We start from the raw sequence: 16,848 nt of genomic DNA, 5'->3' as shown, positions 1-16,848 counted from the left end.
TGAGTCTAAGCTAATTGCATTTAATATAAATTAAAACAATAATACACTTCATTTAATTGCCATCAACATGCATAAGTGTATTATTTCTATATTAAGTACTCTTTTTAACAGTATGCTTACGTGTGTACTTAAGTCCTAATAATAAAAAGAAAATCATTCTATAATTCAGCTAATTATGTTTAATATTTTTTTAAACAATAATACATTACAGTTAATCAAATTAAAATGCAATTAAGCGTCTGAAAACGTGACATTTGGTGTGCACTTAAGTATATTCTTTAAAAGTGCACTATTTCTGTAATAAGCTCTTTTCAGAAAGATCGGTAGTTTGATGTGAGGACTGTAATTTAAGGTGCTATTCAGCAACAGTATCCACTCCAGTGAGCTGTTAAACATCCCCAGTGGATCGTTTGTGTTTAACTGGTGAACCTAGTTAACTGGCTAGTGACTAGTTAACTGAGCAGAAGGCGAGAGTGTTGCATCAGTGCCGGCGGTTGATGTTGTTTGTTTATTTACAGTGTCTCAGCTCTGGCTCTCATGTGTTTGCACAGAACACTGAATATCAGGAGGACCAAGTTAATTAGCGACTCTGTTGGGCCGTTCCGTTAATTACCTTCTCTTTGAAACGGCAGTAAATAGGATTGGCTGTTTCTCCCTGAGCGCTGCCTCGGCCTGCTGCGGCTTTCTGTTGTTCTGACACCACGAATCACACAAACCGGTCTGCATTGTGCTCGCCTCTGTTTTGATGGCTTTTCGGCCCCGTTGGCATGCTAATGGGATGCCGTTTTCTCTTGGAATCGGCCGTGTCGGGATTGTACGCGCGCGGCGTGGGGACGTGTCAGTCGACGAGGCCGCGTTGACGTCTCTCTGGTGGGAGAGCAAACAGATGCGTTCTGAAATACGGATGGCGTGTTTGCGCGTCTGCTGTACATAATGGGGACTTTAACTGCGTTGTGAGATTTGGCTGCGCTGTTGATCTTTCAGTAAATCTGCTGAACGCTCCTCTGGTGTGTCGTTGGACTCTCGTACGCTAATAAAACAGTAGCAGTGAGTGCCGCGTGAGTCATATGTCAGGAATCAGAACGATTGCATCTCGGATGCTGGTTAATTCTCAAATGCCCTTCTTTCAGTCGATTAATGATTGTGTTTTTTGTATTTGCAGACATACACTGGGAGCATGTCACATTTGTCATCTGACATCAGTGATTTATGTCAATTTCAAACAACATGTGTGCTTTAAAGATATGAGGAGCGGTCCTTGTTTTTACTAAAAATACAAACTATTTTCCTCTAATGTGGTGTCAGATTAAGGTTTCCAACTACTGCACTTTTCTCATTTGTAATAAAGCAAAATTTGAGTCAAGATTTACTGGTGCTTCTTTTTAGTATTTGCAGTGTTGTTATTGATAACCAAAATAGTTGAAAAAACAAACAAAAAAACTACAAATTATCGGGGCAGGGAATAAATAAATAAATAATAATACTTAATATTATTGTTAATTTATTTTTAAAATTAAACTTTTTTCCTTTTTTCCCAAATTGCGATACATAATATAAAAATTACTAAAAAACAAAACACAGTATTGCACTGCTGTGTATTAAATGTATGAATAAAGAGTATTTAAGCAGAACAATTTTATTATTATTATGATTTTTTTTTTTTTTTTTTTTTTTTTTGGCTTGACTGTGATTAAAATGTTAGATTTAAATGTTAAAAAAATTCTGGTTTGCTGTGCTAGTTTGTATGTTAGTATTAATAATAATATCTATATTATTATTTATTCATTAATTTTTTAAGTGTGATTGTGATTAAAACTTTTAGTTAAGAAATCTAGGCTAAAGAGAGTATTTAAAAAAAGACAATTTAATGGGGGAAAAGATAATAATAATAATTGTAAGTAGTATAGTAGTAGTAGTATTTTTTTTTACACTGCAGCTGTAAAATAAAAAAATAAAAAAATCATTAAAGGTCCACTGAAGTGCCTTGAAACACGCAGCGTTATTCTATGTGGTGACGTACTTTTAACTGAAACAAAAAGATATCGCCCAGCCCCGCCCACTAATTTTGAATAGCCAATAGCGTTCCATTTATATCTGCTCGGGGAAGAGCCGTTGAGCTCGGAAAAGCCGCATTTGTAAGCTTATGACCGCCACAGACTAATAAATTACCCCACAGATTCAATATGAAACTTGCTAAAACGAAATAGTGATCATTATCATGCTGAGGCTGTGTAGTTTAATACATGCTGACCGCACATATGAGCGCTTATGATCTGCTCCGCGTCTCTGTGTAGGGGGCGGGACAATACGGACTCTAGAGAGCATTTGATTGGACAGAACGTTTGATGAGAAACTGAAGTGCACGGTGATATCATCCAAATCCTTGATTCATATTGGCGGAAGTGACGAGACTGTAAGTTTTGAATGCCCATATCTTGTAAACGCGAATTTTGTCTTTGTTTTGCAGCACACTAGCTTATAGATCACCTTAAGGCTAATATATTCATACTAAAAGCCAAAAAACTTTAATTTTGATTTCAGGGGGACTTTAAATTGCAACCCTCACAATTTGATAATTGCATTAAGCCATATTGTGATTTTGGTTTTGATTCAGTTTGTGCAGCCATATGGCAAATAAGTACTTTTTTAAGTACTAAAACTGTTAAAACTAAAATGTTTTCATTAATTGAAATAAATATGCAAATGAAATATAAATATTAGGTGAATCCAATAAGCTTACGAAACTAACTGAAATAAGCCATACGTTAAAATAATAAAGTTAAACTACAACTGAAGTTAATAAAACTAAATATTTTAATAAATATTACAAAAGCACAAACTGAATGACTAAAAAGTAAACTAAAAAAGAAAAGAAAACTGAATAGTATCTAAATAATAGTCTCCGACTCGGTGTTTGATGTTGTTTAGGTGTTTGTATTTGCAGGGTGTTTTTGTTCATCTGTTTGCGTGGATGTTCAGTCTAATGTCACCTCATCTACTTCTGAGGAGAGCTGATTTCATTACAGTCATTGGTCGGGACGGCGCTCTCGATGCTCTGGGAAGCATCATGATGTAGTTGTGCAGGAGAGTGAAGGCGGTGATTTGTCATCCTGTGATGCATTTCATTTATTCGACGTTTATTTCAAGAGGTTCGGGCCTGCTGAGATCAAGGCTTTTCTGTGAGCGACTTTACTGAATAGACAAAAGAAACGCATTCGAGAAGAAAAAGAGTGTAGAATTCAATAAATGAAATACAAAAGCAGCGGATCACTTGTTTTATGCACACTGACCTGAGGTCATATTTATAAAGCCACTTAAAGACACTTCAACTTTACCCTGAAGTTTCTCAGACGTCAATGAATGAAGACTTTTTGCTTTTATATGCATTTAAGAATCAATATCATGCATGACTGCATACAATTCTCCTAAATATTTACAGAAAGCCAGAGGTGATATTAACCTAGTTAGGAGCATAACTGATAATAAAAATGTGTAGATTACAGGAGTTTTATCAGTATTTCACGTGTTTTAGGATCAACAGAAATATCCATAAAATTAATGGATAATGCCCTGTCAAAAAAAAAAAAAAAAAAGTCAAAAAAGTTTTTAGTAATATTGTAATGTGCTTTATTATATTATCTCATAATTTCATCCATTATTTATTGAATATTATCTTTAATATCTTCCCTTGGCGTTCTTTCTTCTATTTCTTCCAACGTTGAGTCTTTGGCAGCCAATAGAATCGCTTGAGCGAAAGTTGTGAAATTTGGCACACTGATAGAGGACAGTCCCAGCATTAACCATAGCAAGTTTGGAGTCTCTAACTCAAACTCTCTAGCGCCACCACTTGTCTAAATGTTCACTAATGTTTATGTTAATAACTTGAAGCGTAAGGCACAGAGTCAAAATTCTTTTTTCTCTGAATCCTTGCCTCATGCCTAGATGGTTTGTCTGATTTTCACCAAAATTGGCTCGGATCATCTTCAGACCATGCTGGCAAAAAGTTATGGAATTTAAGTTGATTAGTCAAACCGTTCTCGAATAAGGCACAAACAAATTCTACAAAAATCACGCAAAAATGGATGTGAGGCTATATCTCTGCAATGGTTTGCCGTATTGAGACCAAACTTGGTGTGTTTTATGACAAGCATGACCTGAGGCTATCTACAGTGTTTTGGTGCAGTGCCACCTAGTGGTCAGGAGATATTATATTTTTTTTTTTTGCTTATAACTTCCCAATGGTTTGGCCGAAAAATCACAAAACTGGTCTCTTTAGATTCGGTGCGTCATGCTGAGTTGAACCATACCAAATTTTCCCATGTCAGCTATTTTGGGTGTCGGCCAATTTGAATGTTGTCAAAAAATGCTACATTTTACGAACTCATTGGTGTATCGCTACACAACTCAGTATGTGTCTTTGGCACCATGCCCTGACAGTCATGAAACCTACTTTTTCTATCTCGTCCTAGATGGTTTGTCTGATTTTCATCAAAATGAACTCAGATCATCTTGAGACCATGCTGGCAAAAAGTTATGGAATTCAAGTTGATTAGTCAAACCATTTTCTAATAACGAAAATCTTTTAGTTTCTACGATTCTACGAAAATCACACAAAAATGTATGTGAGGCTATATCTCCGCAACGGTTTGGCATATTAAGACCAAACTTGGTGTGTGTTATAACAAGCAAGGCCATGAGGTTACCTGCAGTGTTTCAGCGCAGCACCACCTAGTGGTCAGGATATTTTTGCTTATAACTAATGGTTTGGCCAGAAATCACAAAAGTGGTCTCTTTAGCTTTGGTCCATCATGACGAGTTGAACCATACCAGATTTTGTCAGCTATGTCAGTTATTTTTTGGCATCTGCCGTTTTGAATTTTGTCAAAAAATGCAATATTTTACAAACACATTGGCGTATTGCTACGAAAATATTGCTCATTGCTTCAGTTGCTCTGATGCTTGCTGCCTTGCTTGTGTAGTGCTTAGAGACTTGTAGTTTGTCACATATTTCAATTGCAAATACTTAATCCTATCTAAAATAAACAGATATATCAATTGACTAACTATGAAATATATATAAAATGGATCTCAAATTCCAGTACATTTTGCCTCTTTTATGAACGCGTTCAACACATCTGTTCATGAAACAGCCGTTGTGTGATCCCTAACTAGGTTCAGTGTCAGCTCTCTAAATAATTCATGATTTGAGATCAGGTCTGAACACTTGCACACATTTATGCTTGATACTCATTCTTAATTGCAGGAATAAGTGTAAAATTATTATATCTTTGCACATTAAATGTGAAAATTGGTTTTCTAACTCGTCCCCTGATCATTACATCACTGCTGATAAAAACAGAAGTGTTTTGGTCCAGTGGATTGAGCTCTGAACTTGCAGTGCAGTGCTGTTTGGCACATTGAGGTTATTTCTGTTCGACATGGAAGAACATGGAAAAAGTGCAGAAATGGCTTTATATGCAGCTTCAGCCTTCTCTAAACATGGAGGTGTGAAAGTGCAGAGGATCGAGGGATAAAGCCTGATCTCTAATCTGAGTTTAGATTGGGGTTAGGTCTAAAATATAATCAAAAATGTGACCCTGGACCACAAAACCAGTTTTAAGTAGCACTGGTACATTTGTAGCAATAGCTAAAAATACATTGTATGAGTCAAAATGATCGATTTTGAAATTGAATAAAGATCATATTGCATGAAGATGTTTTGTACATTTCATACCGTAAATATATCAAAACTTAATTTTTGATTAGTATCATGCATTGCTAAGAACTTCATGTGGACAATTTTAAAGTCGATTTTTCTCAATATTTAGATTTTTTTTCAGATTCCCGATTTTTAATTAGTTGTATCTCTGCCAAACATTGACTTAAATCTCAATTTAAAAAAATATACCCTCATCACTGTTTTTGTGGTCCAGAGTCACATATAAAGCACATATTGCAAATGCTTTTTGGAGACTGTTATTTTGGTATAATTGAGATGTTATTACCATTTTGTTAATATTTTGTATTTTTTATATGTTATTTTTAAATAGTTATAATTTATTTATTTTTAATTTGTAAGTTATATTCTTATTTTACCTTCAAAAGCAGTAATTTGGATTTGCATTTATTTATTTATTTAACACTAGTTAAATACAAGATTTATTAAACTAAGAATAAACAGTATTTCTACAGCATTTGTTAATCTCAGCTATGGATAATCAAATTTATTTATTTTTTTAAGATTAAATGTTCCATGTTCACATCAGTTGATACACTGTGAATTAATATGAATATTGTGTTAAGTAACTATAAAACTTGATAAAGCTATAAAATTGTTACCTTGTTAATTCATTCAAAGTGTTATTGTTTTTTTATATTTAATAATTATATTTTCTAATATTTGTAATAGATTGGGCAATACAGTATAGAAATATTAAAGTACAACATTTAAAATATAATATGAACAATAGCATATATACAGTAGTTTTATTTATTTTATTATTTATGTTGAAGTAACATGTTCAACTGAAAAAACACTCATTGGAGTGGGATTTAAAGGGATATTTCATCCAAAAAAATACAAATATAATTTACTTTAATAATTTACACAAATGTAGGTATTTTTAATAATCGCTCATCATTTTTTTTTTTTTTTTTTCATCCATTGAAAAACTGGGCTTATTTTCACATTTCAAGATGTTCACACAAATATTGTATATGCAATATTGTATATGTAACCTGTTCAATCCAAATCTCCTTTATATGTGACCCAGGACCACAAAACCAATCATAAGGGTCATTTTTTTTAAATTCAGATTTATATATCATCTGAAAGCTAAATAAATAAGCTTTCCATTGATGTATGGTTTATTACGACAATATTTGGTCGAGATACAACTGGAATCTGAGGGTGCAAAAAAGTTAAAATGTTGAGAAAATCGTCGTCCAAATGTTCTTAGCAATGCATATTACTAATCAAAAAATACGTTTTTATATATTTACGTTAGGAAATTTACAAAATATCTTCATGAAACATAATCTTTACTAAATATCCTAATGATTTTTGGCATATATGAAAATTGACCATTTTGACCCTATTGCAACAGCCAAAAATAAATTGTATGGGTCACAATGCTATACTTAAGACTTTTTTGTTTTGTGGTCCATAGTCACATGTAATTATTATTACATTACATAGTTATAAAGTTATGTAATTATTATTAGAATTTAATGTAGTTACAGTTATTATAAACACTGATCAACGCACATAGAGCACATCAGATATGGCAAACATGAGCTCAAATGTGCTTGATGCGCATGAACAAACCTCACCGTTTCTCACGCATCAATCACTCCTGAAGTCAATCTTAAGTCTGAATCTGCTCCTGCGCTCGTTTTTTATTCATGCACATGTACTCTTCTGTCTCTGCAGGTGAGTTCTGTAAAAACCTGACGGATACGCTGGAGAGCACATCCAGTCTGCGTCTGCTCTGGAAAACCTTCCAGCCGTTCCTGCAGGGAAAAGTCCTCTACGCACCCGACACAAACGTCACACGCAGCATCGTCACAGAGGTATATGTGCAAACACGGACACACACTGTACACACACAGGGATGTTAATGCACTGCTTCGTTAAAAAAGCATATGGTTTACTCTTATGAATAATAAGAGCACAGACTCTCATTGGTGTAACGGGGATGAATGTGCACATAACAAGCTCGAGTGTGTTTAAGATTGTTTGTGAGCTTTGCACTGAGAGAAAAACATAGAGAACCGAAGCTGGTGTTCTCACACACGCAAACAGACGCGTAAACAAGTGTAAAAGTTTCATGTTTCAGTGCTGACACGCTTTTAGAATGATGCACTGAAAGAACATCAGTGGATTCTGTAACACTAATCTGAAACACTGGATGAGTTTTAAGAGACGTGCAGTACAATCTGCAGCTTGATTCATCAAAATAAAAAAGTTGTTAAAAAAAAAAAAATTCTAGATAATGTCCTCACCCCCTTGTCATCCAAGATGTTCATGTCTTTCTTTCTTCAGTCGTAAAGAAGTGCTTTTTGAGGAAACATATCAGGATTTTTCTCCATATCGTGGACTTCTATGGTGCCCTGAATTTGAACTTTCAAAATGCAGTTTAAATGCAGCTTCAAAGAATCCCACAATCCCAGCCGAGGAAGAAGGGTCTTATCTAGGAAAACAATCTGTATTTTATTTATTTAATTTTTTTATACTTCAAATGCTTGTCTTGTCTCTCTCTGTGATGTGCGTGAGTAGTGCGTATCTCTGGTTCAAAACAGTTACACTCTTAAAAATAAAGGTGCTTTAAAGGTTTCTTCAAGCGATGCCATAGTAGAACCCTTTTTGGTTGCACAGAAAGACATTCAGTCAAAGGTTATTTAAAGAAACATCTCTTTCTTACCTTTTTATGATCTGAAGGACTTTATTTTACCACAAGAAAAAAACAAAAACCTTTTGTGAAACAGAAAGGTTCTTCAGATGTTAAAGGTTCTTTTTGGAGCCATTTAGACAAAAAAGGTTCTTCTATGGCATCATACTGTGAGTGTAGCGTAGGTCGAAAAACTATTTTCTGCCTAAACTTCAAAAATCATTTTAAAATCATCCTACATCACTGCAGAAGTACCGACCCAGTGTTTGCAAAGTGAACATGCAAAGAAGATAAAACACCCTTAATAAAAAAGGTAAAAAGGCAATGTAGCATGATTTTGTAGTTGAGGTTCAGGCAGAGCAAGACAACACGAGCATATGAGGTTAAAAAAGTTTGAAAAAATATAATACAATAAATAAATAACCATTCGTTTCGCTAGATCAGACCCATCTTTCTCGGCTGGGATCATTTAGAGCCCTTTAATGGGAGACATTGCAGGCTAAAACGCTGTTTTTGAGATTTTGGGCTTTTTTGCATTTCATAAAGTTTTTTTTTTTTTTTTTTTTTTTTCTTCAGACTAGTTGAAAGAAAACACCCAAAAGACAGCTTTAAGTGTTTCTTTTATAGCACTTGATCTATTTGTGTCAATAGATTTTAATTAAAATGCATATTTTTAAAAGCCGTTTTCTCAAAGTGAGTTTTTCCTCCTACACTGAGCCATAAATCTCCACTTCAGTAGCACTTACACATACACCACACATTACTTTTTTTCTGTCTATATTCTGAGGGATTTATTCATATATAATTTGCTTGATTTTATACAACATTTTATTCCTTCCCCAAAATGGTAAAAAATAAATAAATAATACATTGTTTTCTGTCAGTTCAATTTTTTTCTGAATTATGGAGTGACAAAATGAGATACTCAAAATCTCCTCTGTAAAAACATTTGACTCTAAAATGTCAAATAAAATTAGACAAGAGTTTTGAAACTGACTTCATCCAATGTTTAGATTTGTGTACTAGAAATGTATGCAAATTAGCTGATATTTCATTAAATAGTGCTCATATGCATATTTAAACCTAACATTTTCGAAAACTTGTAATACAAAAAATACTAGCAATTGTCAATGCAGTCAATTAACTTAAGTAAGTAAGGTAAGTAAGGCGATAACTATTAGTATTTTTTTTTTTTTTAGTATCTCGCCTTAAATGCATCTTCAAACGATCCCAAATGCATTTGTAAACGATCCCAGCCGAGGAAGAAGGGTCTTTCTCTTTCAATTTAAAAAATCATTTCAAAATCATCCTACATCTCTGCAGAAGTACTCACCCAGTGTTCTGATCAACTCAATGAAAAACTCCTCTAATACTATCCAGTGGTACAGCGACATATAGTGGAAAATAAAAATATTTGACTGTTTAGTGCAGTTTCCAGTGAGATGAGCTGCCTACTAAGTGTCCGAAGAATTTTCCAAATGCATTCAATGCAGCGTCTCTTTCATCAGGCCAACCGCACCTTTGACGCTCTGGCTAAAGTGGGCGAACTGGCAGAGGCCTGGCTGGCGAACGAAGACTTCATCTGGGATTTCTTCAACAACGGCACACAGATCAACACACTGAGGGTGAGAACTATATGAATTATAACGAGTGCAGATGCGTCATGCAGAATGAGGGTTAACAGGGCTGAGAAATCACACAAGTGGCCTGTGTCATCAGTGTGAGCAACATGATGCTTTTTTTTTATCAAATGAATGCATTTATGAGATGGCAGGCAGCTGCTGATGCATATGAATGAATAAGGTTATCGACCAATAAAGCCAGGACTAAACAGGACTTGATTCTATCCATCAGGAATTGATTGCATTGTAAAAAGTGGGTGTTGCAAACTAAACGGAGGCAGATGTAAATGCAAGATGCTGTTACGAGGGAAGGAGACGTCAATGATTTTGATTAAAGATTACAAGAGTGCATGAATTAAAAAAATAATGAAGTGCATTGATAAATCATTTAGGCAAGGCAAGTTTATTTCTAAAGCATATTTCATGCACAATGGTAATTCAAAGAGCTTTACATGTAATTTTTAAATAGTTAAAATAAAATAATTTATTTTATTATAATTGTATTTATATTCTAATTATAATTTGATTTAAAAATAATCACAGCAGAAGCATAAGAATTAAACGTTTATTTAAAAAATGGTTTAAAAAGTTATTAAATACTGCAACTTTCCTTAAAAAAAAAAAAAATATATATATATATATATATACACACACACACACACACACACACACACACACACACACACACACACACACACACATGTTGGGTTTACATGTTTTATGGGGACATTCCATAGGCGTAATGGTTTTTATACTGTACAAACCGTACTTTCTATGGCCCTACACCTACCCTACACCTAAACCTAGCCCTCACAGGAGATTGTGCACACTTTTACTTCATCAAAACAACTCATTGTGCATGATTTATAAGCCTGTTTCCTCATGGGGACCTGAGAAATGTCCCCACAAGGTCAAAATCTACTGGTATTCCTATCCTTGTGGGGACATTTGGTCCCCACAACGTGATGAATACCAGGTACACACACACACACACACACACACACACACACACACATAATGATTGCAAAGAAACTTAAATTAAAATGATATTTAGAAGTATAATGACTGATGAAATTCACTCCAATAGTCTTTATTTACAACTTTAAAAACTGCATGAAGTAGAATGACTAATAAAATGCACTCCAATAATTTTTATTTACATCTTTGAAAAATGCGTACATCATTTTCTGACTTTAACATGCCAAAATAACAGATTTTGCTTTTTTTTTTTTCTAGAAACATTGGGGTTTTATTCGCACAATGAACAAAAAATGATACAGGAATTAATTTTAAATAATTTTCACTTTGAAACTACTAGTAAATTCAAAATAATTGCAAAAGTTGAAATAAAATGACATGTAGAATAAAATGCACTCCAATAGTCTTTATTTGTAACTTTGAAAAATGCATGCATAAATTCTTGACTTGCTTTCAGTGGCAAAAGAGCACATTTATTTCCAGTGTCCTGGATGCTGGAGAGAGAAGAGAGAGTGTCAGGATCTGTAATGTAATCTAATGCTACTGGTTCACACAGATCTATCACTATTTTCTCCGGCGGTCCGTAGGGTAATTCTCTCGAGATGGGCCGCGCTGCCCTTGTCCCGCTGCAGTACGAGCGCGTCCGCACACTGAATTTAATGTCCTGTGAAATAAAGGCCAGCGATCTGACTGCTTGGCTCTTTCGTGACACCCGCGCAGGCCTTGATGTCCGCTGTGAATTCTGTCAAGGACCAACAAACCTTTCACTAGAATAACTGGTGTTCAGACTCACCTGAAAATCTTACGGTGACCTTGGATGCCCTCGCCGTGTATCCTGGCCGCCCGTTTGTGGTCGTCTAATTGAGTGTTCACCCTGGTGCACTTCATTTTCTGAGGTGTTATTGATGACAGAAGCAGCGTCCCGTACGTAGTTATTTCAGCTTTCGTCATGTGATCTGGGCCCCATGAGAGTGCCGTCTCATTTCAGGATCATGCTCTGCATTGCAACTGAATTGCATGAACTTCATATGCAGCCTTTGATTCCTGAGTGGTACGCCATGAAGGTCTTTGTTATTCTGGAGGCCTTTTTCTGTTTCAGCAAAGACAAGAACTTTATCCATGTAAGAGTCTACCATCTTTTACCCAGTCTCTGAAGGGGATGTTTTTCCGTATTTCGGTGACCTATGTGAATTTGAGAAAAAATAAAAAATGTTGCATTTTCGAATACACCTCACAGAATCTGCGAAATGTTAATTATTTCAGCAAAATTAGAGGGATCATACAAAATGCATGTTATTTTTTTATTTAGTAGGCTACAGATCTGAATAAGATATTTCACATAAAATATGTTTACATATAGTCCACAAGAGAAAATATTAGTTAAATTTATAAAAATGACCCCGTTCAAAAGTTTACATCCCCTTGATTCTTAATACTGTGTTGTTACCTGAATGATCCACAGCTGTTTTTTTTTTTTTTTTTTTTTTTTTTTTATGAGTCCCTTGTTTGTCCTGAACAGTTAAACTGTCTGCTGTTCTTCAGAGAAATCCTTCAGGTGTGTGTGTGTGTGTGTGTGTGTGTGTGTGTGTGTGTGTGTGTGTGTGTGTGTGTGTGTGTGTGTGTGTGTTTGTATATTTAAGCCCTTTCCAATAATGACTGTATGATTTTGAGATCTATCTTTTCATACTGAGGACAACTGAGGGACTCATATGCAACTATTTCAGAAGCTTAAAACTGCAAAAAAAAAAAAAAAAAAAATGAAAATGCATGTTTTTTCCTTCTGGAGCATCAGTGAGTGTTTGAACCTTCTGTAATAGTTATAATAGTCCCTCAGTTGTCCACAGTGTAAAAAGATGGATCTCAAAATCATACAGTCATTGTTGGAAAGGGTTCAAATGCACAATAATGCTGGAAAAACTAAATAATTTATGGAACCATAAGGATTTTTCTGAAGAACAGCAGGCAGTTTAACTGTTCAGGACAAACAAGGTGAACAACAATCACAAAACAAAAAAAAAGCAAAGAACGAGGTCATTTTTATAAATTCAACTATTATTTTCTCATGTAAATTTCTTAACATGCATTTTGTACGATCCCTCTCATTTTGGTCAGTTAATTAACATTTTGCAGATTCTGCATGGTGTATAATTTTTTGACTATTTCATGCATGCATTGCTTCTTCACATAAACTTCACCTCTCCAAGTGTTGTTAGTTTGGGTCACTTATAATGTGCTTTTGTGCTTTTACTTATTTCCATTTTTTTTTTCTTTGGAAATAATTCTGGACCAGGGATAATTCAAAACAGGACATTTATTGTGATTAAAGCGGTCAGCTTGTGGCTTGATCGAGAGGAATCTAGTAAAACCCACTTGCTGTATCTAAGGAGCTAAATAAACCAGAGGCAGAGAGTTCAACAATTACATTCTCTGCGGTGGGAAGAATGAATTTCACCCTCTTCACTGCTTTAATCGACACGGATGGGGGCATCTCCACGGGACGTTATTACCCACACCATGGCTGCACACCACCATGGCTTGTTACTTCATCAAGAGCATTTTCTTGCTCCATACGCTTGAGTTCAGCTTTCACCTATTGTAGCAGAGGGAGGGGTAGGCCTACTTGATGTGCTGCAACTGCAACATAGAGCTCAATTTCTCTGTTAAGATGATTTTCACTAGATCAGTTTTCAACTTTTCACCCTGTGAGATGCATCCTTTGATTCATTTTAACTAGACCCAGCTCTAAAGCTCATGCCCGACTCTGGAGGCTCCTTTCCCTTAAAGTGCATTCCAGAGTTGTTGTACTCAAGATCAGACACTGTCTCGAGTTCAAGACTATTTTTAATGAACTCGGGAATATTCGAATATGACAATGAGGCTCAGATATGTGTTGTCTGTGCTGATGTATCTTGTTGTGTCTCTGGAATACTCTTAATAATAAAGTTCCATGGTTCCATGAAGAACTTTTAAAGGAATAACTCATCAAAAAGGAAAACTCATGCCATCCAAAATGTATCATGATTTGGAGAAATGCATAATTCCATGACTTGCTCACCAATGTATCCTCTGCAGTGAATGGGTGCCATCAGAATGAGAGTCCAAACAGCAGATAAAAACATCACAATAATCCACACCAATCCAGTCCATCAAATTAACATTTTGAGAAGCCAAAAGCTGCATGTCTGTAAGAAATAAATCCATCATTAAGACATTTTTATCTTCAAACCATTGCTTCTTTCCAAAATATGAGTCCGTAATCCATTATAATGCTTCCTTCAGTGAAAAAAGTGGTCTGGTCTGAATCGGGAGAGAAATCTGCACAGATCAAGCACCACTTACAGTGCAAAATAGCTCTAAACAAATATGAGATGGACTTTTTCGCTGGAAGAGGCATTATTATGGAGTATGGAGTATGGACTAGATAAAAATGTCTTAATGACTGATTTTTTTTTTTTTTTTTTTTTTACAAACACTCAGCTTTTGGCTTCACAAGATGTTAATTGATGGACTGGAGTGGTGTGAATTACTTGTGGATTATGGTAATATTTTCAACATTTCAGTTTTGGACTCTCATTCTGACGGCACCCATTCACTGCAGAGGATCCATTAGTGAGCAAGTGATGGAAAACATTTCTCCCAATTTATTCTGATAATCAAAAGTTTAATTTTCATTTTTGGTTGAACTATTCATTTAACATCCACTGAACTTTTCCAGTGCGCAAAAGGTTCTTTATCATGGAAAAACCCTGAGAAAAAGTCAATATCCTGCAACATCCTCTTTTGAAACCTTTATTTTTAAGTGTAAATGAATCACAGTGTGTTACACTGATGCAAATCTAGGCTTCATTGACATGGAAGTAAAGAAGATTTACACTGCTTGAATCTTTCAGACTCTCTTCTGGTCTTAGTCTTGACTTGGATTCGACCCTCTTCAAGACTCAGTCTTGGCTCGGGCTCAACCTACACAGGTCTTGGCCTGGACTCGGTCTTGAGTGAGCTGGTCTCGACTTTAACACTGGTACTTTCACAACCTCCTGCACCGCTGAGAGAAGCCTCAGCTGGAGCTGTTCTTTCCTCGGTGACGGCTGTGTGAATGTCTCCTCAATTATCACACACACATCAGCTCCTGTATCAAACTGAAAGCGCTGTCTGACCTATTTTCAACCGTGCAGTCGGTCCAGTGCACTATCCTTGTTAGCCGCACCCAAGAACTTGTCCTGTGATTCCTGTGGTTTATTGCAGGGAATCTTTTGGATAGCTCGTTTCTTACTATTCTGTGAGTTTCAATTGTCTCCGTCTCGTGGGAGTTCTGTTGGTGACTTGCAGGATAAGCTCACTTGGCATTTCACGAGTTTGCAAAGCAGCGTGGATTGCTTATACACTCCGAATGTGTCTCAGCTAATGTCAAGCACTCATTTGAGAGTCTTTGGCTCGTATTCAGACCTCTAAATTGTAGCGGATGTGCTTGCCTGTTTGGTCGCCTAGTTCAAAATTTGCAATTCGTAAAGCGAGGAAACGTACACCTCTACTTTTCCCCCCAGAGAGAAAGATCCCGCTCATGCATCTGAATACGTTTCCATATACTCCTCAACCTTGGCCAGTACAACATCCTTATTCTCTTCGTTAACAAGGGTAGCAACAAAATAATTTTCTATGTCTTGCTCAGAGGCATCACAACTGGGAGAAAAGGGGGACAGAGCAACAACAGTGTCCTTTGGGGGGCCTAATTAATTTTGAGTAGGCCCCATAAAAAATGCTGTGCAATGGGCCAATAATCCCTAGCGCAGGGGTGATTCGGTTGTGCAGAGTTTAGCTCCAACCCCAATAAAACACACCTGAACCAGCTAGTCAAGCTCTTACTAGACATGCTAGAAACTTTCAGACAGGTTTGTTGAGGCAAGTTGGAGCTAAACTCTGTAAGCCATCAGCCCTCCAGAACTGAGTTTGGGCACCCCTGCCCTAGCGACTCTACTGGTCTCGCTTCCTACAGAGTAGACAAGAACTATTTAGTTTTATTGCATTTTTTTTTTTTTGAGACTGTAAAGTCATTGTTTTCATTCTGGCCACTCTGAATGGTCTTCAAAGGTAAATCACACCTGTAGGCCGATCTCCTTATTCTTCCAAGTCTTCAAACCAGTCTTTACCAAAAATAAACAGGCAACTTGTGCAACCAAATGCTCTCAGCACCCGGACATTCCAGAGGTTAATATGCTGTATTTCATCAGGAAGTGCTTTATTAGTGATTTGACAAATACACAAGACTTATCTTCCATTGTGAATGTGGTTCAGTGTCCATTATTGTTATGGATGAGTCACCTCAGCTGAGAATGAAAGAGAGTCTCTCACACACCTCTCACGAATGAAGACAGACGCAAAAGCTCTTAAACCCTCCATCTCGCTCACAGGTGTGTGCGTGAGAGAGAGAGTTTATTGCCCCTCCTCTGTGATAGGGTGCATGAAAGGAGAAGGTAATTATGGGTAAGTGCAGGATCATTTTCACCAGCAGCAGGAAAGGGATTAACCAGCGACACACCTTCAGACGAACCCTCTATCGCTACATTACCCCCCCTTCCCCATTACCTCAGTGTCATTTTCAAATGAGCTTATTGAGAAGATGAGGAAGAGAAGATGAGTGTGGATGGAGTGGAAAAGAAGTGAATTTTGTTTAGACTTTTTCATTACCCTGTGCGAGACCTTTAACACTGTGACACACCAAGTCAATGGTCAGAGCATCACATTATATGTTGAGCCATACGTGTACCTTACATGACACGTGCTATATATATTTTTTATGTATCCTCCATGGTTACAGTGATCTTTAGATGGCAGTGCTGCAGTCCACTGGAGTTATGAAAAAG

The 16,848-nt window shown here is 36.2% G+C and overlaps 1 protein-coding gene across 1 annotated transcript in view; it reads left to right on the top strand.

The window, feature by feature from the left end:
- The window catches only part of LOC141332528 (phospholipid-transporting ATPase ABCA1), a 180,838-nt gene that overhangs the window by 42,861 nt on the left and 121,129 nt on the right, over positions 1-16,848 (top strand). The window contains exons 9-10 of the mRNA XM_073837656.1: positions 7,433-7,572; positions 9,899-10,015. Of these exons, the coding sequence (XP_073693757.1) occupies positions 7,433-7,572; positions 9,899-10,015 (257 nt within the window). The remainder of the gene's footprint in view (positions 1-7,432; positions 7,573-9,898; positions 10,016-16,848) is intronic.

This window comes from Garra rufa, chromosome 3, assembly GCF_049309525.1.
Source record: "Garra rufa chromosome 3, GarRuf1.0, whole genome shotgun sequence".
NCBI lineage: Eukaryota > Metazoa > Chordata > Actinopteri > Cypriniformes > Cyprinidae > Garra > Garra rufa.
This window is presented reverse-complemented; position numbering and strand designations above follow the sequence as displayed.